This window comes from Dichotomopilus funicola (genome assembly GCF_033296635.1).
Source record: "Dichotomopilus funicola strain CBS 141.50 unplaced genomic scaffold C8A04scaffold_10, whole genome shotgun sequence".
NCBI lineage: Eukaryota > Fungi > Ascomycota > Sordariomycetes > Sordariales > Chaetomiaceae > Dichotomopilus > Dichotomopilus funicola.
Window position 1 is genome coordinate 341,654 of NW_026944031.1, and position 27,614 is coordinate 369,267.

A 27,614-nucleotide genomic window follows, 5' to 3' on the forward strand; every position below is an offset into this window, starting at 1 on the left:
CTGTGCCTGAAAGATATGTATGGCTAGGTACGTTGGTTGCATGCATGCATACATGAAAGGCAGGTTGCTATCCGTGAGGTATTCCGGGTCGGTTAGGCACAGAGGATGGGCGGGTTGGGCAGGGCAGGGAGAGAAGATACCACAACAGAGCAAGTGCGAGAAGACGCGTAAGAGTTGACTCAACTCTGCCCGGTGATTGCGAGACCTGTTTCTTCCCTTTCCCAACGGAAGGATCAGGAAACTGCTGTTCTTCCTTGTTGAACGACGGGTTAAGACATGACATGACGCATGAGACCATTTGCTTTCCTTCGAGATGTCTTGCAGGCCAATCCCAATCATTGACATATTGACAATCGCTGCACCACCCAGGAGTGCTCACCTACCTTGACTAACAGTAACTAGATGTTGGCACATTACACTACGCATTTACATCTCACTTCGGAGCAAGACATAAGATGATGGAAAGCCCTTTGTCGTCTGGTCTGTGCCGCGTGAAAGAGGAAGAGGAAAAAAGAAAGAAAGAATAAATAAATAAAGAACACTTGCTTAGCCGTGGTTGGGTCGGTTTGGAATCATCATCAAGAGAACACCACACCACACCACTTGCTTCGCCGGGTTCCGGCTTGCAGGTTGCGGGGTGGGTTAGCTTAGCTTGACGGACGGCGGTCCCATGAGCCAAGGCCACGTCACATTTATCACATTATCATGCATTGTGTACATACATAGTATGTGATAATTTCTCCTGTTGGTTGGGATCACGGCATTGGGGGAGGGGGCACAGCAGGGGGGATTTAGGTGGTGAAGGTGGAGGGGAAGAAAAGAAAGGGGAGAGACCTAACAAAAAGGGGGAGGACGAGGACATGAACCAGGGATGCTGGTGTTGTGTCTATCTAGTGTATGGCGCAGACCGCGGGCGCGGGCGTGGGCTGCGTGTTGTGTATCCATCCTCTGTGAGCGAACGGACAGACAGACGAGCAGGTTTGACGATTGGTCTTGGGGGACGGGGACACAGAAAGTGTGGGAGATCGAGTTGCACTACCCCAAGGGTCAGGAGACGGCTGGACGCATAGTCTGTTTTCATTCTTCTTTGTTTCTCGTCTTCTTCTTTTTCTCATGCGGATGGATAATTTTAGCTGCGAAATACACTAAGGCGTCATCCGTCGGTTCTTCGGAGCGGTCCAGCGGTGGTGGGAATTGTTGTCACACGAACTAAATCCCTTGGGGCCCGCGATGGCTGCTGCGTGGCCAGCTCGGTTGATGGACGATTGTGAAGAACTGAGGCGCTGTGGTGTCAGTGTGTCACTCAGCCCCCAAGGGAGGAGGAGCGCTGGCTGAATAACACGGGCCCCCCTCCGCCGTCACAATGTCACAAACTGAGCCCGTCCCCAACCTCTGCGGCGTTGTTCAGGTGGTGTTGTTCAAACTAGCTAGTAGAGGGCGGTGGCCCGAACAGCGGCCGTGTTCTCCTGAAGAGTGCCGCGCGGCTGCCGTTCTGCTTTTCTGTCTGCGCCCGATGTCCAGTTCCTACGCACTTGGTTGAGAGGGGGGAAAACAAAGGGGCCTCCATCGGTGTGCGGCTTGCAGCAGTGGGCGGTAAACGGTTGGCAGTGAGGAATTTTGTGAAGATGAAACAAAACGGGCACCCGCTCTTTGTTCAAAAAACTACTCTTTACATTCCGGGAGGTTGCGTTTGTTGCAGGTAAACCTCGCTTCGTGTTCCGTTTCTGGACATCTCCGAAAACTCTCTGAGTATTTTTGCCCTTTTTCCTTTGTTTCTAGCGTGTTCGTGGGAATTGGGAAAGGGGGGTTGCAGGTGAAGAGGGGTGGAAAGGCGGTTCCTGGAACTTTGTGGCTTGACCCTGGCGAACCTGGCTCGCCCGGGCCGCCGAGAATTCACCACAATAGTGCGTTTCAAGAAACTGTGGGCCGGGGTCGGCGCGGAACTGCCCCCACTTCAAGGCCTGGGCTTGGGGGGGTTCTGCAACCCGATTGGCTGGTGGCGATCGTTGTGCCTGGATTTTGGAACATTCCGGCCCGCTTTGACAGATCCACGGATGGGACGATCAACCGCGCGGCATCGACGCACAAGGAAGGAAGGAGGTCGAGATCGGATGAACTGCGATTGAGAAAGTTCGGCCACACTGCCCCTTGCTCTCTCTCTCTCTCGGTGAGGGGAACTGCGAGATCCCGGGAAAGCAGAACTCAAAGAAATTAGACCGGCCGGATGATTTGCCGGCCTTGGAATCAATAATAAAGCCGTTTGTTGGAAGTCTGCCCCTGAATCTTTAAAAATGGAACGGCCGTTGGGGGTTGGACAAGGCAGGGGGTGCAGGGGTGCCCCGTGGTTATGACATCCAAATCCCCGATTTGGCAGACGATGCCCCCAAATCCTTTTTCCCCAAAACGGCGAATTTCTATGCCAAGTTGTTTCGTTTGGACTTTTGGGATGGTTCCATCTGTGAGTGATCGGTAAACGGCGATCGTCGAGTTCTGTGTTTTTCGCTTGCAAGAGAAACAGTACACTACCGAGCAGCGGGATGCAAGAGACAACACCATCCGGAACAAAATCTTGTTTCCCCCTCCTCAGTACCCTTTCTCATTGGACGCCACAGAAGTACGCACGGCAACGAGAAAGAGACGGGAAACATGTGGCAACTTTTGCGTTTTTTTTTTTTGTCTAATTCTTCTTTTTTTTCTCCCGTCCAAGCCGTCCAGCCCATCAGAACAAGGCACGCTTGCCGATAACCTGCAGGCCGGGCCCCAGAAAACGCAGGTTGCCATCCAATGGCACGCTCCAGCATGTGCGATATGCAGGTACAGCGCAAGGACCACGACAACCTCCCCCCACCCCCCACTTCACTTCCCCTTGAGCCCTTGGCGGAAGTTTCTCCTCTTCCCCTCGGCACTCCGTCCTACGCACCCACGGACCAACACACTCAAGGCTGGCTGGCTGGCGTTCCCGCCCTCTTTTCCCCGTCTCCCCGTCTCCCGGCGGTTATTTTGCTTGACTATTGTTGAGGAGGGTTCCCTATCTATGAAGAGCGAATTAGCATCGTAGGCCTCCTGGACAGCTGACCGCGGATTATTGAGATGGGAGATAGGGAAAACGATATGTGCGGTTTGTAAATGTCCCGACGTCACAATCACTCTGTCGACGCCTCAAGGCCAAGAGGTTTATAGTAAGCCTCTCGACGTCGACGTAGGAGACTCGGCGGGACCGTCGGATGGGGGCGTTCGAGGTCCCAGGTCGTGGGTGAGTTGTAACTCAGGTTAGTCAATCCGCCGGTTTGGCCTCGGAGATTCCAACCCACAACCCACGCAGTCCTGGGCTGCTATTCCCTGATACGTCTCCTGTCATTTCTCGCATCTTTCAAGGGACGAACTGAATGAAGCGAGTTGCCCGGGGCGGACCCGCAAGTGCCTGCCAAGCCTGCCAGACAAAGAACGAGGGTTGTGGACAGTCAAGCTGGACAGTCAAGCTGGGTCTCGTCGGGAGCTGTGGGCCAGCCATGCAAGCGAGCGGGGACAACGGGGGTGTTCCGACGACGACCCAGGCCTTGGGGCCGGCCCACGGAGGGAGAGAGGGGAAGAGGAGGGCTATAAACCCGGCCGTCCCGTTCTAAACACCCTCCTACTTCTGGGCTCTCCTCTCTTTTCAACCCTTCACCTCACCGGGCTACCTTTTTGTCATTCTTTTTTTCTTCGGCATTTTGCCAGTCCTTCCTTTTCTAGACTGCAGTGCCTTTGCACTTTGAACACTCCCTTTCCACTGCCGCGAGCTTGCTCTGCGCGTCCTGCTCTTTTTTGCTCACTTGACGTGGGTTTTCCGAGATTCAAGATTCAAGATTCGAAACCTCGACTTCGACCGATCTATCGCTTGAATCATAGCAGCAGCAAGCCTGTTATCCAACCTCCATTCTTTCGGTGACAACTGGTGTTGGAACCCTAGCTACCACTTTGCACGGTCCTAGCGACTTGCTCAACTTCGATCCGAGACAGATACACACATACACACCAATATCATCAACCACGCCACAGCAAATTCGTTTATAAATCTAACAACATGCGTTTCACCACCGTCCTGGCCACCCTTGTGGCTGCCGTTGCGGCGGCCAAAGACAAACGCACTTTTGCGGTCCTGCATCATTATGGACAGGGTCCTCTGACTACCTGCCGAGCCGATCCCATCATCAGCCCCGGCGGCCCATCGAGCCACGTCCACACCGTCATGGGTGCCAGCAACTTTGGCTTCAACGCGACCGGGGAGACGCTTCGCCAGTCCAAATGCACCACGGCGATGGCCAAGGCCGACCTCAGCGCCTACTGGTTCCCAACGCTCTACTTCCAGGATCCGGCCACGAAGCTGCTGGAGCCGGTCAAGATGTTCTACATGAACGTCTACTACTTCTTCGAGCCCACCCACGACGACATCAAGGCCTTCCCCGTGGGCCTCAAGATGGTCAGCGGCAATGCCATGCTGAGGACGCCCCCCGCCACGACGGGCGACAACCAGCTCGACCCGTCCAAGGGGCCCATCCAGCCCGTGCAGATGACCTGCCCCCGTAGCAGCTACGACCCCCCCAGCTGGCCGGCCGACTCCAAGGGTCTCCTGGCGGGCATTGCTTCGCAGCACGACAAGGGAGCCGGCATCGGCTTCCCATTTGAAGACTGCGACGGATACGCCTCGCCCTTGCGTGTCGACATCCACTTCCCCTCGTGCTACAACCCCAAGGCCGGCCTCGAGAACTACCAGAACAACATGCAGTTCCCCACCGACGCCGGCGACGGCAAGTCCGACTGCCCCGAAGGCTGGATCCACACCCCGCACATCTTCTTCGAGACCTACTGGAACACCCACGAGCTGCTTCCGCGCTTCCAGAGCACCCTGGGCAAGAGCAGCCCCTTTGTCTTCTCCAACGGCGACGTCACGGGCTTCTCGGCACACGGCGACTTCATCGCGGGATGGGACGAGGAGGAACTCCAGCACATCATCGATACGTGCAACGCGGGCCACGCCGGCATCGACACCTGCCCGGGCCTCAAGTACGGCGCCAACGACCCGAGCGATTCCTGCACCATCGAGTGCCCTGTTGACGAAAAGGTCGACGGCAAGCTGGAGAAGCTTCCCGGTAACAACCCCCTCGCCGGCTGGGCCTTTGGCGGTGGAGACATTCTTGCCCCTTCGCCTTCTCCTTCGCCTTCGCCGTCCCCATCTCCCTCGTCGAAGCCCCAGCCTGGAAACGGAGACGACAACACCCCGCCCAAGTCCTCGTCCACCAAGCCCTCGTCTACCAAACCTCCCGTCGAAAAACCTACCTCTTCCGCCGCCGCTCCTCCTCCTCCTCCTCCTCCCCCTCCTCCCCCGCCGCCGCCGCCGCCGAGCACAACCCTCATCGCCATCCCCTCCCCCTCCAAGCGTCCATCTCACCACGGGCACCCGCACCCTAACCCAAAGCCCTCATCGTCGGCGTCCTCCTTCTCCGCCGCCGCAGTCCCCGCGCCCTCGCCCAAACCGTCCCCGAAGCCGGTTGAGCCGATCGTGCATGTGGCTACGGTTGTGGACACGGTGACGGTGTGGGAGACGACGACGGTGTATGAGGATGATTTACCGGCGCCGACGGGGGCTGCTGAGAAGCATGCGGCTAGGCATTATGCGAAGCATGCTGCGAGGAGGTATCACCGGCGTTAAGCGGTCGTCTCTTCTATACGATCGATGGTTTTTAGAACTATGTTCTGCTTTTCTTTTCTTGTTGACTATTCTTTTGATGGATTTCTTCCCAACGGATTGGCGCCTTGTGAAGCGGGGCAAGATAGGCATAGACGGGATTCCTTGTAGGAGGTGGACAGGGCGGGATACCATTTGGTTTTTTGTGCGGTGGGAAAGGTTCGCTAGGCGGCTTCTTTTCTTTCTCTTCTTCTGTTGCGGTTAACGATGAGACGACTTCACATTCCTACACTCGTTGGCTCAGAACTATCTGTTGGTGGTGATGTTGGTTTTTGATGCTGGTTGCTAGGAACGGCAATTACAGCTCTTTCGCTTCTACCTGTGTATTTAACCATTTTACTTTACTTCGATTCGTTTTGGGGAGATAGCGAGGCGGTTGTTTCGCTTCTTGCCCTTTTTGGCACTTTGTTGGCTGATTCGTGTTGGTTGAGGAGTGGTTTGAGAGAGGACTTTGGGGGGGATGGATTTCGGGAGGTGGATTTCTAAAATATAGGCTTGACCACTGGAAATGTGGGAATATAAGTGGAATGGATTCCAATAGAGTGAATACTATGTGCACAAGTTGAGGTGACTTTGGTGTGATGGTGTTAGTGAAGGTTAGGGTAACGTCTAACCCTAACCCTGCATCTTGAAAGTAAAATAATAAATAAATTTTGGCAGAATCTTGGAACTGGAACCTTCCGAGTTCATCTCAGGTCGATATTTCCTTTTCATCGACGACAACCCCGTTTCAAACTCGGCGAACTAATTTCATCAAGATATACATATCTACTACCTAAATTTCATGATGGATTATTGAACCGGCAAATCCCCTCGAAGGACCATATCTAATCGATCCACCTTCTCTCACAAATTTCCCAAGCACCTCAAACTCACCCATCTCACAAGAAACACCCACGGTCCCCCATCACCATGTCCCTCTACCACGAAACCGCCTCCCTCCTCACCACCCCCTCCCCCACCGGCAGCCTCAAATCCCGCATCTACAACCCCAACCCCCCCACCAAACCCCTCAAATCCCCTCCCGCCCAAATCTACGCCCTAGCCTTCGAATCCAGCAAATGGAGCCCCATCCTCAAAGAAGTCGTCGAGCACTCCCAACTCCTCCATCTCGAGCGCAAACTCACCCCGCCCCTCGCCATCCTCCTCACGCATGACCTGCTGCTGGCGAAAAAGGGGATTGCTCTCCCTGCGTCGCATGGGTTGAGGGTTGCGGTGGAGAGGCATAGGGCTAGGTTGCAGGCGGAGTTGAGTAGGGCGAGGGTGAGGAGGGGGTGTGCTTCTTTGGAGGAGTTGAGGGGGGTGGTTGATGGTGGTGTTGACGGAGGGGAGGTGCATCCGAGGTGGATTAGGGTGAATGGGTTGAAGAGCTCGGTGAATGAGCAGTTGGATACGACGTTTAGGGGGTTTGAGGTGGTGAAGGATGTGGGGGAGGTTATGAAAGCTGTTTCTCCTTTTACAGGGAAAGGGAAAGGACAGGGGCCGCGCAGGGTGATCTGTCTCGATCCGCACATCCCCAACCTGATTGCTGCGTCTCCGGGGTCGATGGATTTCACTAAGACGGCGGCGTACCAGACGGGGGCTATCATCCTGCAAGATAAAGCGTCTTGTTTTCCGGCGTATTTGCTGGATCCGCGGCCGGGGGACGGGGATGTGGTGGATGCGTGTAGCGCGCCGGGGAATAAGACGACGCATCTGGCGGCGATTTTGCATGAGCGGCGTGAGGGCGGGCCGGTGGTGTTTGTTCCGGGGCAGACATCATCATCATCATCACCGGGACAACAAGGACGAGACCAACAAAAGATCCTGGCGTTTGAAAAAGACAAACGCCGCGCGCAGACGCTGGTCAAGATGGTGCGGACGGCTGGGTCAGACGGAATCACGGTGGTGCATCCGGGGGCGGATTTCCTCAAGACGGATCCGTTTTCGGCCGAGATGAGTCGGGTTGGGGCGTTGTTGTTGGATCCGTCGTGTTCGGGGAGCGGGATTGTCGGACGGGATGATACGCCTGAGTTTCATCTGCCTGAGATGGCTACGTCTACAGGTGGGGGGAAGAATGGGTCAGAGAGGAACAGTGGGAAGAAGAACCTAAAGAGGAAACGAGCTCCCTCTCCTCCTCCACCACCGACAGCGGCGACGGTATTGGTGGATGATGATGGGACTGAGACGGTGGTTGCGTCTGAGAAGGCGTTGGAGGCGCGGTTGGAGGCGCTGGCTTCATTTCGTACGTTACGTTTCGTTCCTCACCCACTGTCTAATTCATGGCCCAAAGATAACAGCTTTGCTAACTCTTCTCACCAGAACTCGCCCTCCTCCAACACGCCCTCACCTTCCCCCACGCCACCCGCGTCACCTACTCAACCTGCTCCATCCACGCGCGCGAAAACGAACACGTCGTGCTAGCCGCCCTGCGCTGGGCCAAAACCCAGACACCCAGCCTCAATTACTCCCCCTGGCGCCTCCTCCCCCGCTCAGCCCAAATCCGCGGCATGCGCGACTGGCCCGTCCGCGGCGACATCGACGCGTGTGAGGGGGACGAGGAGGCTGCGCAGGCGTGTATTAGGGCGCAGCGGGGGGATGGGAGGGGCACGATGGGTTTTTTTGTTGCTTGTTTTGTGAGGGATTTGGTGCCTGGTCATACTAATACCAGTGGGAGTAGTGGTGATGCTGCTGCGATCCAGGGGGGTGATGACGACGGGCCGTATGTACGGGACGCCGAAGGGCGGATTGTAAGGGATGAGCAGGGGATTCCGATGTTAAAGGGGAGTGGGAGGAAGGCGGTGGATTTGGGAGCTGTGGAGGGGGATGTGGAGGTGCGGTTTGGTGGTGATGAAGAGGATGAGGAGGATGGGCCGTTTGAGAGAGATTCAGAGGGGAGGATTGTGAGGGGGGAGGATGGGATGCCGGTGTTAAAGGGGGGAAGGAGTGTGAGGGATGTTATGGGGGGGTGGAGCGGGAGTGAAGAGAGTGAAGATAGTGAGGAAAGTGAGGAGACGGGGAGTGATGAAGAAGATGATGAAGAGGATGAAGAAGCAGGGGGTGAATGGGGTGGTTTTGAGGATTAACTGTTCCGGGGATATCCTGAATGTTTACAGTATGAAGGTCTCGGATCATATGGATCCCAATTCGAAATAATGGAAAATATCTACATCGTACCTCATGGACATAAGAATAAGAATCCCACGATGTCGTCAAAATAACCCTCGCTACACTGCGGCTCAGCACGCCCGTCGTCGATCTTCATTTAGGGGTCAGAATTTAGCACCAAGCCCCGGAAAACGTACCCGGACAGGGGTTCGGGTTCGCGTTGGCAGACGCGATCCACTAACGTCAACTTTATTTTCAACTTTACACGGTCAGGTACACGCCATCGTGAAATACAATACATCCCAAGTATTCAAACCCGACCACATTCTCAAAGCCATCAACCTCCCATCCAATCTCAACCCAATCCCAATCCCACACAGCACAGCGAGCGTCAAAATCATGCCCGACCAGCCACACCCCTACTTCCCCCCCGACGCTGTCGTGCGGGGGTACACGCCTAATGAGACACCCCTGGTTCTCATTCTAGCCTCCTTTGGCGGGCTCATAGGCGCTTTTGTTTTTGGATCTGTGATGCTGGCGAAATGGTACAGTCCGACACTTAAGCAGGGGGACCAGCTGGTTGTTGCTTGGTTTGCGTTGTGTACGTCTTTGCCTGCCTATCAAGATCAAGATTATGAGGCCATTTTCCCCGTTCACTTGTCGAATAAGCGGTTTATATTTCGTGCTTATATACTCATAACTGACTGATTTACCCCGGGCCAGGCGGCTTCCTCCACCTCTTCTTCGAGGGCTACTACGTCCTGAACCACACCACTCTGTCCGCGTCCCAATCTCTCTTTGCCCAGCTATGGAAGGAATACGCCCTCTCCGACTCGCGCTACATGTCCTCCGACCCGTTCATGCTCTGCATCGAGGGTCTTACCGTCGTGCGTACCTTTCCCCTCTTTTTCCCCTTCCATTTCCTCCTTTCCATTTCCTGTTCCCTACATACGGAGATAAACTAACCCCTAAAAAGCTGATATGGGCCCCCCTCTCCTTCACCACCGCCCTCCTAACCGCCCGCAACCGTGCCTCCGAGCAAGGCTGGCGGCATCTCGCGCAGGCGACAGTGTGTGTCGGACATCTGTACGGCGTGGCGCTGTACTATGGGACGTGTGGACTGGCTGAGCGGTTGCGGGGCACGGTGTTTTCGCGCCCGGAGACGCTGTATTATTGGGGGTATTACGCGGGTATGAATGCGCCGTGGGCTGTTGTTCCTTGGTGTAAGTTTTCTTTTCTCTTTGCTTCTTTTTTTTTTGTGTGTGTGTGTGTGTGTGTGTGGGTGTGTGTGTGTGTGTGTGTGCTGGTGATGGCTGGCTAACGTGATTCTAGTGCTGCTGTGGCAGAGTGGAAAGGCGATTCAGACAGCGTTTAGACAGGCTGCAGAGGCGGAAAAGGGGAAGAAGGGGAGGTAGGAAACTGAAATTCAATTCTAGACGCCATGCTATCGCCTTGCTGGTATGGACCCTCCATAGGTACCCGATAATAAACCCGGGCCTCCGTAATACACCTTCTGACCCACCCACGGAACTGGTATCCCACGGGACTGGTATCCCTCACCTCACATACTTGTTCATAAACCGCTTGTGGAAATCCGACCGCAACAGGTCCTATCACACTAGTCAGCATCCCACCCAAAGCCACAATCCCATCCCAACCAGAAAGAAGCAGAGTACTCACATTAATAAACTCCGTCCTCTTCCCCTTCTCCTCCGTGCCCCTCGCCTGATTCTTAAACACCACATCATCATCCCACCGTCTCTTCATCTGAAAATCCGCCGCCTTCCGGCCCTGGTCATTACTATTATTCAACAGCGGATTCCCCAGCGCAATATCCCGCTCGCGCTCCTCCTGCTCCGCCGCTTGCCGCGCTCGTTCCTCCGCCTCGCGCTTCTCTTGTCGCTCGCGCCGGACTCGCTCTAACTCCCGCTGTAGCTCGGCGTCTTCGTCGTCCGAGCTGTCGTCGCTGTCGTCGGAATCGTCGTCGTCGTCGTCATCGTCTGCATTGTCGCCGGCGTTGGACCCGCCGTCGGAATCACTGTCGTCGGCGTCGATGTCGCGCGTCTCGGCGAGGACGCGCCGGCGTTTGGCGTCGGGGTCTTCTTCTCCTTGTTCTGCTCCTTCTTCGGCGAGTGAGCCGTCGGCTGTTAATGCGAGGGGTCGCTTGTTGTTTGTGCTCTGCGGCTCATCCTCGCCGGGAATGGGAGCCCCCTTGAGCTTGGCGTAGTGCGAGGCTTCGGCGGCTTCGAGTTCGGCGCGCAGGTCGCGGGTGGTGCTGCCGGATTCGCCGCCTTGGCCGGGTTGGCTGGAGGGAGAGTTTAGTATAAGAGTTAAAAGGGGGAGAGTACAAGGCCCGGGAAGGGAACTAGGTAGCATACCGGAATTTGAGTTGTGTGTAGGCCGGGAGTAGACGTTGGTGGTATGCTGGTCCGCGGAGGGCTTCTTTGCCTCGGGCCTGGGATAGTTAGTCGGTTGCTCTATGAGGAAGCGAAGAGGAGACTGCACGGCGTACCGGATCGAATGTCGGCCTGTGAGCTGTCGTCATCTTGCTGTCTTAATGTAATGCGCCGTGGTTTTCGATTGACGGGGGGCAACACGATGGGAATTGGGTCGACGTAAATTCGAGGTTTGCTTGTTGGGTGCTGCAGAGCGGGAGTCGAAGCCGCAAGGGTGCATGGACAAGCAGATTGGCGGGCCCGGCCGTCCTCACCGCCCGCGTCATGCGGCAGAATCCACTAAAATTTAGCGGTCTTTAGCGGCAGAACTAGTAGTCGTTCCCATTGATGCCCCTCCACACAACCACTCCATTCGATGAGTCTCGTCTCGACCTCTTTTCACGTCCCGTCTTTTCCACTCTTGTTTTCTTACAAGACGTAAAGCTTCTACGCCCAATTTGCCATGCCGCGGGAAGTCGACCCTTCTCTCAATGAGAAGCAGTTCGTCACCCAGGCGCTAGAAGAAAACCTGCGCCTTGACGGCCGCGAGTTTGACCAGTACCGTCCGTTGGAGCTCACCTTTGGCGAGCAGTATGGCGTCGCGGACGTTACACTAGGCAAGACGAGGTATCTCTCCCTTTGTGCCGATATCCACCCTCTACTTTCTTAAATCTTGAGTTTCCAAAACTAACACTGCTAATTCCCCAGAATCCTCGCCAAAGCCACCGCCGAAGTAACCGTCCCCTACGCCGACCGCCCCCTCGACGGCATCTTCACCATCGCCACGGAACTCAGCCCCATGACCTCCCCCTCCTTCGAAGTCAACCGCCCCACCGAAACCGAAGTCCTCCTCTCCCGCCTTCTCGAAAAAACCGTCCGCCGCTCCGGCGCCCTCGACACCGAATCCCTCTGCCTCGTCGCAGGCCAAAAATGCTGGTCCGTCCGCGTCGACGTCCACGCTCTCTCCCACGACGGTAACCTGACCGATGCCGCGTGTCTCGCTGTCGTAGCTGCCCTGCGGCATTTCCGCAAGCCGGATACGAGTATGGATGCGGGGGTGTTGACGGTGTATACGCCCGCGGAGAGGGAACCGGTGCCGTTGAGCTGGCTGCATTCGCCGTTTTGTGTGACGTGGAGTTTTTTTGGGGAGGAGGGGGAGACGGCGGTGTTGGATGCGACATGGTTGGAGGAGCAGGTGAGGGTGGGGAGTTGTACGGTTAGTTTGAATCGGCATGGGGAGATTTGCCAGATTGCGAAGTTGGGCGGGACGCCGGTGAATGCGGTGGTGCTGTTGCAGTGTACGGGTGTGGCGCTGGCGAAGGTGAAGGAGTTTGACGAGCTGGTGGATCGGAGGCTGACGGAGGATTTGAAGAGGAGGGATAAGGGCGGCTTTATGGCGGAGTTGAGGGCGGAGAATGATAGGTGAGGAGGGTACGCTGTTTGGTTGGTGGACAAGACGGTTTTATGATGATTCTCACGATACCTCTGAATGGGCTGGTGGGATAGAGATGGAGATGGCTTCCAGGCGGACCGTTCCATAATACCTACAAAGGCGCCCCGGTGGACGGTCGGTGGGAAAACGCGAGTACAGTCCCGCGGAGAATGACCTGTTTTTTTCAGAAAGAATAAAGAGGGTGGACGTGGTCGGCTAGAAAAAAGGCATGGTAATGGGGTCGCGGTGTTTAGAGGGGTACAGCGTTTAGAGGGGTACAACCGACTGGAAATGTTGGGAAATCTTTGGAGTAGAAAGAGGTCCCGCTAGCTTTGAGGGCGATATGTCGATTCGTCTTCGACATTTAGCCAATGCTGGCCGTTTCGAGTTACTAATAAAATAACTCGGGGTATACCCACCGTCCCACATACGACGTTGTTCCCTAACTCTCACCGGAAAGCCCCTCAGTACCTCGCGCCGCGACTCGGGCTGGCGGTGATGCCGCAGAGACGTCCTCCACAGGGCATTCGGACATTGTCCAGGGGACGATTCCACTTGACGGCCCTGGAACCCACCCTTTCCAAATTCAAAGGTTTTATCGCCCGGATGAGAACCCCTGAGTGAGCCACAAGGTCGTCCAAACTCGAACCCATCTTCCAAGAGAACAAACCGACCACACGAAGCGTCCGTTGACCAATCGCCTCTATCTGCCGCGGCCCGGCCCTGCGTACTCCCACTCGTATCAAAATCCACCCATCCCGGCAGATAGCGATGAAATAAACCCTCCCCTTGTTCCTCGGCCATCAAACCCCACCATCACCTCATAACCGGCGGCCTAGACTCCTTATTCCACTTCACCCGTGACCTGACCCAATCCACCGCCTCCGTCACCCCCGTCCCCGTCAACGCTGACACCGGCAACACTCTCGAGTCACGAATCCCACCGGCCTTCTCCCCCTCAAACACCCGCTTAACCAACCCTTCTTTGATGCGCACCACTTCGACACAGTCCTCACGGTCCTGCTTGTTGGCGAGGATGAGTAAGGGTACGCCCTCGGCTTCGCTGTTTTGGAGTACGTCTTCGAGGACGAGCCGGCATTCTTCGAGTCGGCCGGAGGGCGGGGCGGTGGATGTGGAGGGGGATGGGCGGTGTTTTTTTGTGCTGGTGGTGGTGGTTGCTGTTGTGGTAATACTATTGGTATGGCCGTGGCTGCTGCTCCCAAGCCCGCCGCGCCCCGCGGTATCTTCGTCATCCCCCTCTAACCGCCCGTCGCCGATGTCGGTGCTGTCGAGGATGAATACGATCGCGTGACAGCTGGCGTAGTAGCTCTGCCAGAGGCGGCGCAGGGATAGTTGTCCGCCGACGTCCCAGAGCTTGAGGTACATGTCTGGGAGCACGATGGTGGAGACGTTTTGGCCGACGGTGGGCACGGTTCTGAGGTTGGGGGGCGGGCCATCGGGGAGGAAGATGGATTTGACTTGTTCGTGGAAGGTCGTTTTGCCGGCGTTGTCGAGGCCGAGGAGGAGGACGGAGTATTCTGGGTGTGGGTTGTTAATACGCAGCTTTGGGGTGATACTTCAATCTAGTGCGGTGGTCTGTCGGAAACGTACCCTCTTTGCTCGTCGCCAAGCGGTAAAGGCCTTTGGCGAGGTGATACATGGTATGGTGATTGTTGGGCCGCCGTCGCGGGGCTGTCGCGGGGCTCGGGAGTCGGATTTCCGGTGGTGGTGAGGCGAGATGCTACCCGGCGCAAAGCACCAGAGTTGTCGCGATGCCACGTTCGGGTGTCTGTTTTAGCGCTGTCAGGGGTCTGGGGACTTGGGCTTGGCGGGTGCCAGAAAGGGAAGTCGTCTGTGAATGTGTGATGGTAATTTACGACATTAAGAAACCAGAGCTCGGGGAGATAGCATGGCCTTGGATCAAGTGGGATGGTGTTCTCCCTTTAATTAACACTTTGTCCCTATTTTGGTTCAAATCTTTAGTGAATCAAAGCCATGGATTACAGCATGTGATCTAGACATTCTGCTTTCAACTGTGATTTGCTCTGCTCTTGGGTGTACCGATGGAAGTGGTAACATTGTATCAATGTAACTCATGTAGACACCAACACAAAGTGACTACTCCGATACTCGTTGGAACCGTCATTATTTTCATCTTCAAGTTTCAGTCTACAGTCTTACTAGCTACCTGTACTCAAAAAGTTCTTTCCGCAATTTATGCGTTTTCAACTGTCTTGCCCCCTGTCATGTCAGTTGTTGGCTTCGTTGGGCTTTCCTTAAACAAGACGGTGAGACCTGACGTCATTACGTTCACATGTTTACAGAATTGCACCATTCCTCAAGAACATGCTTCGATATTTCTCATTGTCACATCATGCGATGCGCTTCAAGCTGTTCCCTCGACAACTTAGCCGTTAAATCTTAGTAGTGAGTCAACTACAGAAACAAATGGCCCCAGTGCAGGTTGAAACCGAGCCCGGGTGCGTACTGCGAGACTCTTTGCCCATTTCGACCATGTAGCTAACCGTACTCAAGGCTACTCCCCTTAGCCCTAGCTATCTCACGAGTGACTGCCGCGGCATATGCCTCTTACACCGTCGGCCGCAGCCTCTACCGGTTGCACCAAGCCCTCGGCCCAGCCCATGACACGCGCAGTCGAAAAGCCGAGCGCACCAAGCTCACCACGGCCTTTGGCAGTCTCGCAGCCCTCGGGCTAGTGTTTGCAGTCACCTCGGGGTTGGAGTATCTGACGCTGTCTTACAAGGTGTGGGCGTCGCAGAGGGGCGTGGCTGTTCCTGAGTTGTGGGTTATTTACCTACCTTACCTAGCTAAGGTAATTCAGATGGTATGAACTTACAGGCTAATATTAGACTATAGGAGCAACTTTTTCGGGAATCACACTCAGAGGGCAGATGGTACACCCATCGATAGGGTCTATCTCCAGCACTGGCTGAGTGATGTCCCCGTGTTCACCGACGCCTTGGAAATCATTGCGGAAAAGTCTCGCAGGTTGTGGTGGGGACAGCAGCTGGACCTCGCGACCATCTCGTGGACGGCCCTGTTGGCCATCGAAGGCCGCCGGCGCGAGATTCCACATCTCTGGGCGTATGCTCTGCTGCCGCATCTTGTTAGTCTGTCCTTTGCGCAGAATCTGTTTTATGTAGCGTTGCTGCAAACGCCCTCGCCCATTCCGCCCGAGGAAACAAGGTATGTCGATGTCCATCGAGTAGAGTGAAAGGACAAAGGATATATTGTCTAACCGGGCCAGGATCGACCAACTTCTACGACGTGTGCTCCCGGCCAAGCCCAGAGACTGGACTCCCAAGCTTCCACTCTTGCTCGTACCCCTGATCTTCAGTTACCTAGCCACCTTGTGGTTACCCAGCACCACAGGCACACCAACCTTCCCAGCCGCGGTCCTAACGACAAAACTTCTAACCCTCGCTCCCTTGGCCATCCCTGCTCTAGTCCCAGCCTCCTGGGGCACCGTCCACCGTGACCCCCGCGATGCGTACCCCAACATCACCAAACTCTTCAACGTCATTTCCGGTGTGAGCGCACTCCTCCAGGCCAAATCCACCGTCTCAGCTCTACTGTACAACCTCCCGGGCTCGTACAAGCACCGCCACAGCATCAAATTCCCATTCGACACCGAGAAGCGGTCGAAATGGGAGCGCACCGCAACCGCCGTGGAAAAGGTCCTGGATGCCCTGACCGACCACCCCGTCGTGGCCGCTGCGGGGAAGGATGTGTTTCTCTCCGCGCTGAGCTTGGGTCTCTGGGCGGCTGTTCGCTCAACAGACGTCAGGAACATGCTCCGCTCTCTCTACCCTGCTTTATCATCCCGCCAACCTTCCTCTTCCTCTGCCAACGAAGACGTTAAGCAGGACGGTGATGAATCCACCATCAAAGTCGAGCCCCTACCCGAAGAGGACGAGACGACGTCCACCTCCCCCCCGCCACTCTCCATGAACCTGCGCCGCCGCAACCGCAAGAACAAAGCGAGCATCTCTAGTATCGATGACCTGTCTTCTCAACAGAGCCAATCGGCTCCTACCACCAAACGCCGCGGCCGAGGACGCAAGGCCAAGCATGAACCTGAGCCCGAGCCCGGGCATGAGCCCGAAGCTGAAGCTGAAACAGCAGAAACAGAACGCGAGATCAAGCAAGAGCGCCATGTTTCTCCCGAAGACAAGACATACCAACCAACACCTGCGGTGAAGGCGGCTGCCCGGCTCGGTGATGTCGTGCCGGAGGGCGATTTCGACTGGGAGCCGGCTGCGTTGGCTTGGGGGTTGACCGCGTTTGGGGGGCTTGGACTGGGGAGTGCGGCTGTTTTTGGGGCGGAGTGTCTTGCCCGGTGAGATGGAGGTGTGGTGTGAGGATTGGGGATTTGGCGGTGGGATTGGGTGTTGGGTGGTTTAACAGAGGTGGTCTAGCTGGGAAGTTTGATGCGAGGAGGTGGTGGAAAGGGCTTTGGAACTGAGATGTCTTTGAAGTATGTTTATTTTCTGTAGGTTGTTATTTGTTTTTTAGGTATGTGCGATGCCGCAAATCGAGTTTCGCGCACTAAATCATTATGATAATGCATTTACATGTTTCTGCCTCTGATTTACTCAGTGGTGGCCCGAAGTATTCTTTTACAGCCCTCACGGTACTTGCTCGAAACCATGTTGACGATAATCTGGTCCTGTCCACCAGACTTGGTCACGGTGCTATTTTGCGTGCGGAAGTTTAGGAGACACCTTTGAAATGTTCGTCACTGAGACCCGAAATGTTTAATCTACCTACTTGCCAACAGCGCCCCTTGTTAAACACACGTCCGCCCCGTACTGGTTCCGCCGTCTCCCCGTTTCGTATCTCGATATCTAACACATACCAAGTACGCCACCATACGAACTTGTCACCATGTACGCCATTTCCTCATGCCACATACATCGGGTCTTCTTTCTCGCGTCCCATCTCACCTGCTTCAGTCTAGACAAGTCTCCAAACGCCCGACGGAAACAGAAGGGACAGAGTTCTCCACGGCCAATGCGACTACCCTTTAAACATCATGGCGAGGTAGGGCCGCCGGGAGGGAGGAAGCTGCAGGCTGAGGACCTGTGAAAAGGGGTGGTTTCTCCCTTCCCATGGCGAAGTTGCCTCCTTCCACACTGCCATGCTTCTTTCCATATTTTAAGCATCCAAGTCTCCCCTGAATTATTATAAATACCAGCCTAAATTCACCAGTCCACGTCCATCAGAATTCACTCTTCAACTCACGCTTCACACCTTCAGCCTACACAACCGACTCTTGGTTCATTCCGAACTGAACTCCCCAATGAAACTCGGAGACATCCCATTCGCTTCGGCACAGGAGATCAATCCTTGGATGCTAACTCGTCATCGAACCCTGCGTTCTTTTACTACCTCTTCATGTACCCCATGCATTCTCCCTTTCTTCCAACTCGGGCCATCGCTGAGGAACCGCGTACCTCTCCCCTTCGGTCTCCGAAATCCAAAACACCCGCTTGACCGCTCCCGCGTCTGCTCTCGTCGTAGGCCGCTTCACCAAGTACGGCCCTCCACATCGCAAAACAAAACACGCTCACCGTTACTCAAAGTCACTCGCCGCCCGATACATTCTGGGAGCAATACCAACGGGCCTACCCGGGCCTGCGGGACAACCTGAAGGAAGGGAAGGGGTTCGAACTGTCTGAGGGTACGCATCAGAAATCCGGCCATTACCGCCCTCTCTCTCAACAGGTTGAGAGACTCCGTGACATTCACGCCCTGCGGCCTTTCATCCGGTGGCCTTTGGGTTATTCATGCGGCGGGCAGGCCGAAGAGGCGCACACCGAAAACGAAACGCTGCGCCCCGCGTGGGGACGACAGGCGAACCGAATTCCTCGTTGTCACTATTCCCGTTGATGGCGCGGGCAAAAACACACTGATGGCGCGGGCAGAGACTAGACAGCACACAAGCCAACAGGTACACATGCTAGGGAGTTGGGGAGTGGTGGGTTGGTGGGGGAGGGAGCTTGATGGATGATGGCGTGTGGGATGGCATGGTGAAGAAGAAGGACCATATGGTTGGGGGCTTGGAGTTGGGGATGGCGGAAGCACAATGACGTATGGTGGGACGCTTGAAGAGGATGAAGACCGATGGGAGAGTCGAAGGAGAAGGCGGCGATGGATGGGATGTAATCGTGCGAACTTTCAGGAGGTTAAACTCAGACTCGAAGGGAATAAATGTGGGTGGATCTTGCGTGTAAAGCAATCGCTGGGATTACTCTTAAATTGACAGTTGTTGGTTAGTCAATCATTTTGTCGAGGGGGAAACGGAGAAATATCTTGGGTGTGTTCATTCTGATCATTGGTGCTTTGAATTAATGAAATGAATGTAAGCGAAACGAAGCAGATTTTGCGTTCTCCCCTGTTCTTTTGTGAGGTACTCACAGCAGTAATTCGTAATTAGGGAAGAGAAAAGAGAGCGTTTCAATCCGGAAGAGAAGATGTGAGCAGCAGTGGAGCCATTGGATCTCTGCAGTGTTTAAGCCCCCCACACTGCTCTGTTCCCGCATCCCTTTTCACTTTGTGCAAGCCAAGATGTGTCTCCGGTATATTCCTCAACGACATCATCTCGTGCTATCTCCAACCTCAAGGTTACCATACACACCACTTTCTAAAAGTCTTCTCATTCCTCTCCCTCGGTGCTTTTCTCACTCTATCCCACGGTACACCATGGCCTCGACCTCGACCGATTACTCCACCATTCCGACCCCGGCCAGGTGCTACGTTGACTTTTGCTTGGTTCCTGTTAGCCATTCCTTTCTGACCTGTTGATACTTGTTGATAACACTTGGTGCTAATGGAGCACTGGATGACTAACTCTGGTCGTCTAGGTCGGCACCGGAAATGTCTCGGTGGCTAAGGAAGTCGCCGAGGTGCAGAAACTGCTTAAGGCTAGTGGGTTGGTTTATACCATGCACTCTGCTGGGACTACGGTTGGTGAGTTTGGTTGATGATGATATGATAGCATGGCTTTTTTTTTTTTTAGAAAAAAATAAAGAAAGAAAAACTGACTGACACTGGGGTATAGAAGGGAGCTGGGACGAGGTCATGAAGGTGGTGGGGCAGGCTCATTCGGTGGTGCATCAGGCGGGTGTGGTGAGGGTTCAGACTTCCATGAGGGTTGGGTCGAGGTGAGTAATTACATTAACTGGACCTGGGGATTATTCCTGTGGGTGGGTTGCTTGAGATTGGCAGGGCTAATGTGGTTTTGGGGATGAAGGACGGATAAGGCGCAGACGGCTGAGCAGAAGGTGAAGAGGGTTCAGGATCTTTTGGCTCAGGATGAGGCGTAGGGATATTTGGGAGGAGGCGCTTGTTAGGGAGGTGGGGATCATGGCTTTGTTTTTGTTTTTGTTTTTGTTATGGGTTTCATCATTTTCTTGACTGTATCATGCAGTTTTACTCCGTAAATTGGGAGACATGTTCATGCCGGCCTTGAATTTACCACGACAAGTATGAAAGCAGATGGGATGAAAGAATACAAGATCCTCAGTATTGATGATGTAATCCAATCATTGCAAATCCTCAACGGTCAGCTCGGGTGGGTCTCGGCCACATGTGGAAAAGCACGGACCCTAATCCCAATTGATTGGTTTTCTTGAAGCTCTGGAATCCTCCATTCCATCCCCTGTTTTGTAGAACGCACGCGCAAAAGCCACGAGACACAAGTTGGCCACAAGTACCATGGCGAGCGTGCTCAACAACATCTTCGGGGCCAAGCCTTCGGACGGCCCCGATGCTGCGCAGGCAGCTGGTGACGCCGGTAAGCAAGCTCTCCAATTGTTATAGTCCGATGCGCGTCTCGACTCGCAGTGTAGTGTCTCATCGGTGCTACCTCCCCCAAATTTCTCCAAGCTTCGTCGACTGACGACGGCGTGACCAGATTTTGCCGACTTCTCCCAAGCCGCCGACCCGTCTCCGGCGCCCGTCGCGCCTGGTGTCTCGTCCGCGAACCCCTTCGGTGCCGCCCAGACCCTGCAGCCCTACAGCAAGTGGTACAATGTCCACGAACGCCACAGTCTGTCCGAGTTCAAGACCGAGGGTATCATCCTGGCCGTGATCACCGCGGTCTTGCTGCTCCATCTCGTTGGCGCCCGTCTGAACCGGAACAAGGCGAAGCAGTGGATTCGCGCCCACACCGCGACGCTGACCTCCGAGTTTGCGTCCGTCGGCTTCTCCGGCATCCCCCAGCGGGCGTCGGGCAAGCAGGGCGACGAGCTCCTGCAGGCCCTGGCCGACGCGAACGCGCAGGAGGGCGATGCCCTCCTCAAGGAGAAGAGCCTGTTCGAGTTTGCGACTTATGCGACCGGCCGCGCCAACGTCGCCTTCCTCGACGTCAAGCTCACCCTGCTCAAGCGCTTCAACCCGCTGACCGTGCTCTTCGAGACCGCCTTCAGCTTTTTCGTCGACAGCGTCGGTGAGAGCCATGATGTCCTCGAGGCTACCTTGTATCCCTTTGACGGCAAGGAGGCTCAGCTCGTACCCGGTCTTCCCGGCGCTGCCGAGCTGCGTGCCAAGGAGACCGGCAAGAGCACCTATGACGGGTTTGTGTGGGCTCTGGTCCATAAGGAGCGCATGAAGCAGCTCCGTGAGGACCGCTACGACGTGTCGCTCACTGTGACCAAGGACCACTCCAGCCTGCCTAACTGGTTGACCGTCATGAGCGAGAATGCCGAGGTGACCAACACCCTGCTTACTCCGGAGCTGATCAAGGCCGCTGAGGCTGCTGGCGACTCGTTTGAGTACCTAATCGTCTCGGACCAGCCGATTGACAAGCCCAAGAGGTAAGCATTCTTTCTTTTTTGCGCTTCCATTCTACTCTATCCGCCGCTGGTACTGACAAAAAGAAAAAACCACAGCCTCAACGAAATGACTCCCCGCAAGCGCCTCTTCCTCAAGTACCGCCTGCCCTCAAGCAACGACTACACCAACCTCGTCCCACTCTTCCGGCAGCTGGTGCGCCTGCCCGATCTGCTCGCGCAGCGGGCCCACTTCCGGCCCGAGACGCTCCGCAAGATCAAGCAGACGCGCGAGGGCGTGGCCAAGCAGATCCAGAAGGCGGACGAGGAGAGCCGCGCCGAGGAACGGGCGCTGGAGCGCGAGCGTGCTAAGAAGGCCAAGCGCGACCAGGAACTGAATGCCCTGGACCCTAAGGGCCAGAAGAAGTATCTGGAGCGTGAGCGTGAGAAGGAGCTGAAGAAGAGTATGAAGCGGCAGACTATGAGGGGGTAGTCTGATGTAATAATTTTTCTGGGCGGGGCCAGGGGATATATATGGGGGTTTTTTGGGGGGGCGATCTAGCGGGTTGTTGTGTCGTGAAAAGAGCGGGACGGTTGGAGCGATTGTACGTATGCGTTGTATCATGCAAAATGAAATAATGTCTACTTTTGGATGGCATGGCCTATATATTCTCTGTTCTTTGATCAATGCTATTGTTACACTTTCCCTCCTTCAAATGTCAGGCACCTGATCGTCCTCGATCGAGCACATTGGTTGCCCCGCCAACATCTCTCGCTGCCCAAACACGAATGAGATGCAGCGGTTCGGATCCACTTTTAGCACCTTCCGACCTCGACATAATGCCATGACCTCGACCTTGAACCAGCCTTTGCACCGATGTGGGAAGCGGATAAAGTGAAACCCGGTTACATTTCGCCATGACGAGAACGACAACACTGCGGAAATATGGGCGGACGACCCGGAAACAGACGGCTGAGGCGCTGTTTGCGGAACTCCCCAAGTCGCCGGTGAGGTCGGAGCTAGGGTCGGGACCGGAGTTGGAAACGGGGCTGGTGTCGTCGGGGTTGGAGATGGAGGAGTCGGGACGGGAAATGGGGACGGGATTGGAAGGGGGGGATGCAGAGTTGAGTTCGGAAAGGCAGCTTGGGGATGAGATGGTTGATTTGGCACAACAACTGGAATCTACTGTGCTTGAGGAGAGGGCGGTGCCACGGCGGGAAAGGGAAAGGGATCAAGAGGATACGCCTTTGCCGTTACCAGAGGCTCCAAAAAGCAGCAAGCGTACCACCACGCCAATCCAGTCACCCCAGGAAGAAGAGAACCATCTACCTGACGAGCCGGCAAAGGACGGCCTAGTGGACGAGGAGAACTCCTACCTCGAGGAAGGCGAAACCTCCCTCTTCGACGGTCTCCGCACGCTCACCTGGTCCGACGTCTGCACACCCCACGACCGCATCGACAAGATTGCCGAAGCCTCCTTCGCCGAAGTCTACCGCATCACCAACGCCCAAGGCACCTCCATCATCAAAGTCGTGCGACTCTCCTCCCCTATCAAGCCCCAGACCAAAGCCCAGCAGCGGTCTGGCTTGGTTGATGAAGAGCCCCATGATGAGGAGGATATGCAGGGGGAGTTGAGGATTTCGGAGTGGTTGGCGGATATCCCAGGGTTTGTGGTGTATAAGGAGCAGTATGTGGTAAAGGGCAAGGGGACGAAGGCGTTGTTGGAGACGCATCAGGCGTTTCAGAAGAAGGTGAAGAGGCAGGATCCGGATCGGTTGCAGTTTTATCCTTCGCCGAGTCGGTATTTGGAGGAGACGCGGTTTTTGGTGGTGGAGCTTGGGGATGCTGGCACGGCGTTGGAGGACTTTGAGTTGAGCTCGGTGAGTCAGGTGTGGGATATCTTTTTGCATACGGCGTTGGCGTTAGCTAGGGCGGAGGATATGGTGGAGTTTGAGGTGAGTTTTTCCCCCTCTGTTCTTACTCGGTTACCCCTTTTGCTGGGTTTGGGCTGGCGACTGACTATTATTGCAGCACCGTGATCTCCATGAGGGGAACCTCTGTATCCGCCGGGTCAGACCTCCCAAGCCAAAACCTGCGACAGAAGCAGATAGCGAGCGCCGGTTCGGGTTCTCCGGCTTGGACATCACCATCCTTGACTACGGCCTCTCCCGCGCAACCGACCCAGACTCCTCTTACCTCTTCGACGAGGACGCCGACGACAGTGTTATTCACAAAGACACAGAAGATACCACGACAGCAGCCTCATCACCATCAGCAGTGCAAACATCCGCACACCCAGAAGAAGAATCACCACCCCTCCCATCAGGAGTAGTAGCCTACGACCTAGAAAAAGACCTCCCCCTCTTCCAATCCACCCACGCGCCCCAATGCCAAATCTACCGCCAAATGCGCTCCCACCTCATCTCCCACGACCGCGTCCCGCTGCTCCCACCCAGCCAGCACACCACACCGTACCCCATCTCGCCCGTGACCAACCGCCCCATCTCCTGGCGGGCGTACCGGCCGTATACCAACGTTCTGTGGCTGGCGTATTTGTATGTGTATCTGGTACAGAGCTTTGGGGCGAAGGTGGGGAGGGATAAGGGGGATGGGAGGGCGGCTGCTGGGAAAGGGGGCAAGAGCAAGAGTAAGAAAGGGAAAGGGGACGCTGGGAGCGATGAGGTAGATGATGGAGGAGGCGATAGCCACAGCAGCGACAGGGCTGCACTGCGACAATTCCGCCGTGAGACGGCAGAGCTGAGAGCACACCTGGACCCGGCCGCGCCACGTGGGGTGTTGAGTTTCCCGAGTGCTGGGGAAGTGGTGCGGTTTGCGGTGGAAGCGGGTTGGATTGGAGAAGAGCAGGTTGTGGGAGGGGTTTGGGGGGAAGGGGGCAGTAGGTTGGAGGGGAGTAAGCTGGAGAATGATGAACTGAGTCAGCTGGGAGCAGATGGAGGTGGTCAGAAGGGCGGTGAGGGTAAGGAGAGTCATCAAGGTGAAGAAGAAGAAGAGAAGCAAAAAGTCCTCGCCGTTGAGGCGGCCGTGGTGAAAGAGGAACAGGCTCCAGCGGCGGAACCACCCCGGCGGACACGAAGAACGCGTGGTGACCTCAACACGGCTCGCTGAGGATGCCAGAATTTGGGGACGAAGAGAAAAGGTGACGTCTTAATCGGGAGGTGGGATTGGTGGGTTTCACTCGTCAGACAAGCAATGGATGGATGGATAGGTACGTCGAGACTTGGAGTTTGGGTTGTATTTCCCATTCTGGTGTTTTTCTTCTTGTCTCCGTTTTGGTATTTGGTCCTTGTTTAAGATAAGGTAGCAAGCACTTCATCATGCGCGGGCATACTACGGCTGCATGTTATCGATACCCACTTTACGATTTATATATAGGCAACGGGGGCTTTTCGGAGAAGTTTAGATTTTTGAGGGATATAAACGATTTTCCTTTGGAAGTTCTTTCGATGATGTCGCTCTCGCGCGAAGCAATGCAACCGAGCCCGTCCTCCAAAAGTTCCCATTTGTGGTTCAAAGCGGCTCCGATATTGCGGCGGGCGCGGGATGTGATGGGTGTTTAATAATGACAAGGCTCTGTACCTGGCAGCAGTGCAGCATCCACCCACACGCATTGCCCCCAATCCTACCAACCTACGATTCGGGTAAGGGCAGATTTTGATCGGGATATTCGATGCGAGATGCATGGACAAATTACCGAGAGCGAGTGGGAAAAAATAATGATGGAAGAATTTGAAAAGCAGGCCGACTACCACCATATGTTGGTACAGTATCTGAGGTTGGTAGGATGGAGATTCTTCTTGACCCCATGAGCTCCTGCTGCCCTTCGCAAGCCGCGGCCCCGATCACAATGGGCGGGACTCGGATCGAAGCCGAAAACTTTCCTCAGTGAATCGAACGCGTGGGGAGATCTTCAGCGGGAGTTGGAGCGGCTCGAAGACGGGTCCGGGCTCGCCAAGCCGGGGCCTTAGCAAGAAACGGCCTAGCGAGGCCCGAGAACCTTAGCCGCCGACAAAACCCGCGGTCAAACCACCCAAGGCTCCCGACAATGGGAATTCGCAGAGAGAGACGATGTGATGGCCCGGACGTTCTGCATGCCAAGTCGAGTATCTTTCATGGTCTCGATGTGCACAGCATCACAATATTCCATGATCCCAGCATGCCGGACGTCTCCAATGGCAGTTGGTGGAATCGTCAGCCCACATCTGCAGCTTGGCGAGCAATGGGATCGGACGTTTGCTCTCGGCGGCTTGGCATGATATCCATGGCGTGCGTTGTACCCGGGCAAACGGCCAGCTGCCCGGACTTCCAGCCGACGTCGACGGATCTGCTTCTTTTGTTCAGGCGGTGAATGATGGTCAGTGGTCAGGTGTGGCGCTTATTTTCCTTGGGATCGTTCGATTTTTTGTTCGTTTGCTGCTTGACTCAGTGTGATGATGCCTGTCCAAAAATAAATGGTGTCACCTGCCCTTGGGCTACTCTTGGCCTTAGTTATTAGACGTGATAGCGTGACGAGATGGGTAGTCTTGACGGCCGATTAAACCTGCAGAAACGGCCGTCGGTGAAAGATAGCTGTAGCAGCCCACTGCCCGAATCGGAAATTCTGATGAATCATCCTGGGGTTGGTGGAAGAGTCCTTGTGTGGCGCCTCTCTACACTAACTAGAAGTTGTTGCGACTGGTTATCCAGATCTTCGGATTCACGGTCCCTCGCAGCGTTTCTGAGCCCGTCGATCGTGTCCCTCTTTTCCGAGAGAGTCAATCGTCGTTCCGCAGGCCATGCCGCGATATATTGCCTGAAAGCAAGACGATCTTTTCCCTAGCGAAATGGTCGAAAACAACCTGGGATGATACAGCGGCACCTTGCGTTGTGCGCTGTGGATGGATGCAGCGGGATCCACCCGTTTTCAACAAAGCTTCCTCTTTTCCTTCCCCAAGAAGACCTAACTCGAAAGCACCTTCCTCAAATCCAGACATTGATCAGATCATGAGGGGCCTGGCGGAGGAAGGTACTACCGGGAACCGAAACATTGCCGAACCAACAGGTGGTTTTGCGAGTCTGGCCAGCCTTTGGACTTTTCCGTTTTGTTTCCCAAGTTCTCAACTGCGCAACAATTGGGTGCTTCGTATGTACTGCCAAGGGTTGATACGGTGCTGGTGCAACTTTCCAGATGCGACAGCAAAACTCACATACGCAGTAACTTCTTCTACCTTGACCTGGTTTTTGCTCCATCATTCATTGGGGGCCGCCCGCTTCGATGCAATGCAACCCTCGCGGCCATGACCAGCGCGCCCCGACGGCAGTTTGCACCCCGGTATCGACCCCCGGAGCGCAACCCGTCATCTCGAGAGATTAAGGGGTGCGGGAAAGCGTTGCATCTAGACACAGCGACCGCCGCTTGCCTTGCCGATACCGACGACGTTGCTTTCTCGATGATTCTTTTCCTCGGAGCTATGGAGATGGGGAAAAAAAACTTGAATCCACCATCGCCCCGATACCGTGTAAATCCGTGTCATAACCGGAATGGAAGTGGTCCCTCGTTGCCTTGGCTGGCACGGGTACACGGCTATTGAGGTTCGCCGCTCCCGAGCCCCGAGACCGGGACGTCCGACGTATCTTTCGGAACCTCTTGACCCGCACAGGAACCGCTCCAGTAGGGTTTGATCTGTCTGCGGTTGTTCGCCGGGTACCTCTAAAGTTGGAGTTGGATGACATATCATAGGTAGCAGCAATCTCGTGAGAGGAAACGGAAAGCAACTTTACTCGCCGTGTGTCAGCCAAAGCTGTTCGCGCTGACGACAAGCCAACCATCAACACACCATCGCCCCCACCCGACTCGACATCTCGACTAGGGGTCGCCCTGTTGTGTAACCATCGATGCGGTGCTCCCCAAGGCATGTGGGAAAGCCATGCAGTGAGTGTGTGGAATCAAAACAACTTATGTTACTGTGTAGCTACTTGCAGTTGAGCCGCGCCGCAGGCACACAGACCGTCCACCGAAGAATGGGGAGAGGGGTTTTGTTTGAATTTGGCAACTCCACCGTACTGTACGAAAGGGTAAGACACCGACAACCCTAGCAATTGCGGCATAGCGGAGGTTGAGCCCGCACAACCGGGATCGCTG

The 27,614-nt window shown here is 55.3% G+C and overlaps 10 protein-coding genes across 10 annotated transcripts; 8 read left to right on the top strand and 2 right to left on the bottom strand.

The window, feature by feature from the left end:
- Positions 1-4,063: 4,063 nt before the first annotated feature.
- C8A04DRAFT_9969 (uncharacterized protein) lies at positions 4,064-5,689 on the top strand (the record flags this gene model as incomplete). Its single annotated transcript, XM_062785699.1, has 2 exons — positions 4,064-5,265; positions 5,383-5,689. 2 exons carry the CDS (start codon positions 4,064-4,066, stop codon positions 5,687-5,689), a joined length of 1,509 nt encoding a protein of 502 aa, XP_062639574.1.
- Positions 5,690-6,637: 948 nt separating this feature from the next.
- On the top strand, positions 6,638-8,790 carry C8A04DRAFT_9946 (S-adenosyl-L-methionine-dependent methyltransferase; the record flags this gene model as incomplete). Its single annotated transcript, XM_062785692.1, has 4 exons — positions 6,638-7,445; positions 7,512-7,949; positions 8,027-8,650; positions 8,735-8,790. The coding sequence occupies 4 exons, from the start codon at positions 6,638-6,640 to the stop codon at positions 8,788-8,790; spliced, it is 1,926 nt and encodes a 641-aa protein (XP_062639575.1).
- Positions 8,791-9,211: 421 nt separating this feature from the next.
- Positions 9,212-10,227, top strand: C8A04DRAFT_35203 (Emopamil-binding protein; the record flags this gene model as incomplete). Its single annotated transcript, XM_062783078.1, has 4 exons — positions 9,212-9,413; positions 9,536-9,699; positions 9,789-10,035; positions 10,145-10,227. 4 exons carry the CDS (start codon positions 9,212-9,214, stop codon positions 10,225-10,227), a joined length of 696 nt encoding a protein of 231 aa, XP_062639576.1.
- A 141-nt stretch (positions 10,228-10,368) lies between these two features.
- On the bottom strand, positions 10,369-11,357 carry C8A04DRAFT_26026 (Pre-mRNA-splicing factor Cwf15/Cwc15; the record flags this gene model as incomplete). Its single annotated transcript, XM_062779776.1, has 4 exons — positions 10,369-10,422; positions 10,493-11,117; positions 11,191-11,267; positions 11,325-11,357. 4 exons carry the CDS (start codon positions 11,355-11,357, stop codon positions 10,369-10,371), a joined length of 789 nt encoding a protein of 262 aa, XP_062639577.1.
- A 353-nt stretch (positions 11,358-11,710) lies between these two features.
- C8A04DRAFT_10053 (ribosomal protein S5 domain 2-type protein) lies at positions 11,711-12,673 on the top strand (the record flags this gene model as incomplete). The annotated part of the gene is made up of 2 exons (XM_062776450.1): positions 11,711-11,874; positions 11,956-12,673. The coding sequence occupies 2 exons, from the start codon at positions 11,711-11,713 to the stop codon at positions 12,671-12,673; spliced, it is 882 nt and encodes a 293-aa protein (XP_062639578.1).
- An 822-nt stretch (positions 12,674-13,495) lies between these two features.
- Positions 13,496-14,339, bottom strand: C8A04DRAFT_9996 (P-loop containing nucleoside triphosphate hydrolase protein; the record flags this gene model as incomplete). The annotated part of the gene is made up of 3 exons (XM_062785714.1): positions 13,496-13,841; positions 13,944-14,217; positions 14,291-14,339. 3 exons carry the CDS (start codon positions 14,337-14,339, stop codon positions 13,496-13,498), a joined length of 669 nt encoding a protein of 222 aa, XP_062639579.1.
- A 788-nt stretch (positions 14,340-15,127) lies between these two features.
- On the top strand, positions 15,128-17,043 carry C8A04DRAFT_35190 (uncharacterized protein; the record flags this gene model as incomplete). Its single annotated transcript, XM_062783075.1, has 4 exons — positions 15,128-15,159; positions 15,215-15,481; positions 15,557-15,886; positions 15,948-17,043. The coding sequence occupies 4 exons, from the start codon at positions 15,128-15,130 to the stop codon at positions 17,041-17,043; spliced, it is 1,725 nt and encodes a 574-aa protein (XP_062639580.1).
- Positions 17,044-19,405: 2,362 nt separating this feature from the next.
- C8A04DRAFT_26030 (YkoF-like protein) lies at positions 19,406-20,028 on the top strand (the record flags this gene model as incomplete). The annotated part of the gene is made up of 4 exons (XM_062779777.1): positions 19,406-19,480; positions 19,567-19,672; positions 19,764-19,866; positions 19,956-20,028. The coding sequence occupies 4 exons, from the start codon at positions 19,406-19,408 to the stop codon at positions 20,026-20,028; spliced, it is 357 nt and encodes a 118-aa protein (XP_062639581.1).
- A 391-nt stretch (positions 20,029-20,419) lies between these two features.
- On the top strand, positions 20,420-21,967 carry C8A04DRAFT_26031 (uncharacterized protein; the record flags this gene model as incomplete). The annotated part of the gene is made up of 3 exons (XM_062779778.1): positions 20,420-20,498; positions 20,619-21,519; positions 21,595-21,967. The coding sequence occupies 3 exons, from the start codon at positions 20,420-20,422 to the stop codon at positions 21,965-21,967; spliced, it is 1,353 nt and encodes a 450-aa protein (XP_062639582.1).
- Positions 21,968-22,392: 425 nt separating this feature from the next.
- Positions 22,393-25,138, top strand: C8A04DRAFT_35192 (Serine/threonine-protein kinase haspin hrk1; the record flags this gene model as incomplete). Its single annotated transcript, XM_062783076.1, has 5 exons — positions 22,393-23,430; positions 23,507-23,696; positions 23,802-24,030; positions 24,187-24,452; positions 25,083-25,138. The coding sequence occupies 5 exons, from the start codon at positions 22,393-22,395 to the stop codon at positions 25,136-25,138; spliced, it is 1,779 nt and encodes a 592-aa protein (XP_062639583.1).
- Between the last annotated feature and the right edge of the window lie 2,476 nt (positions 25,139-27,614).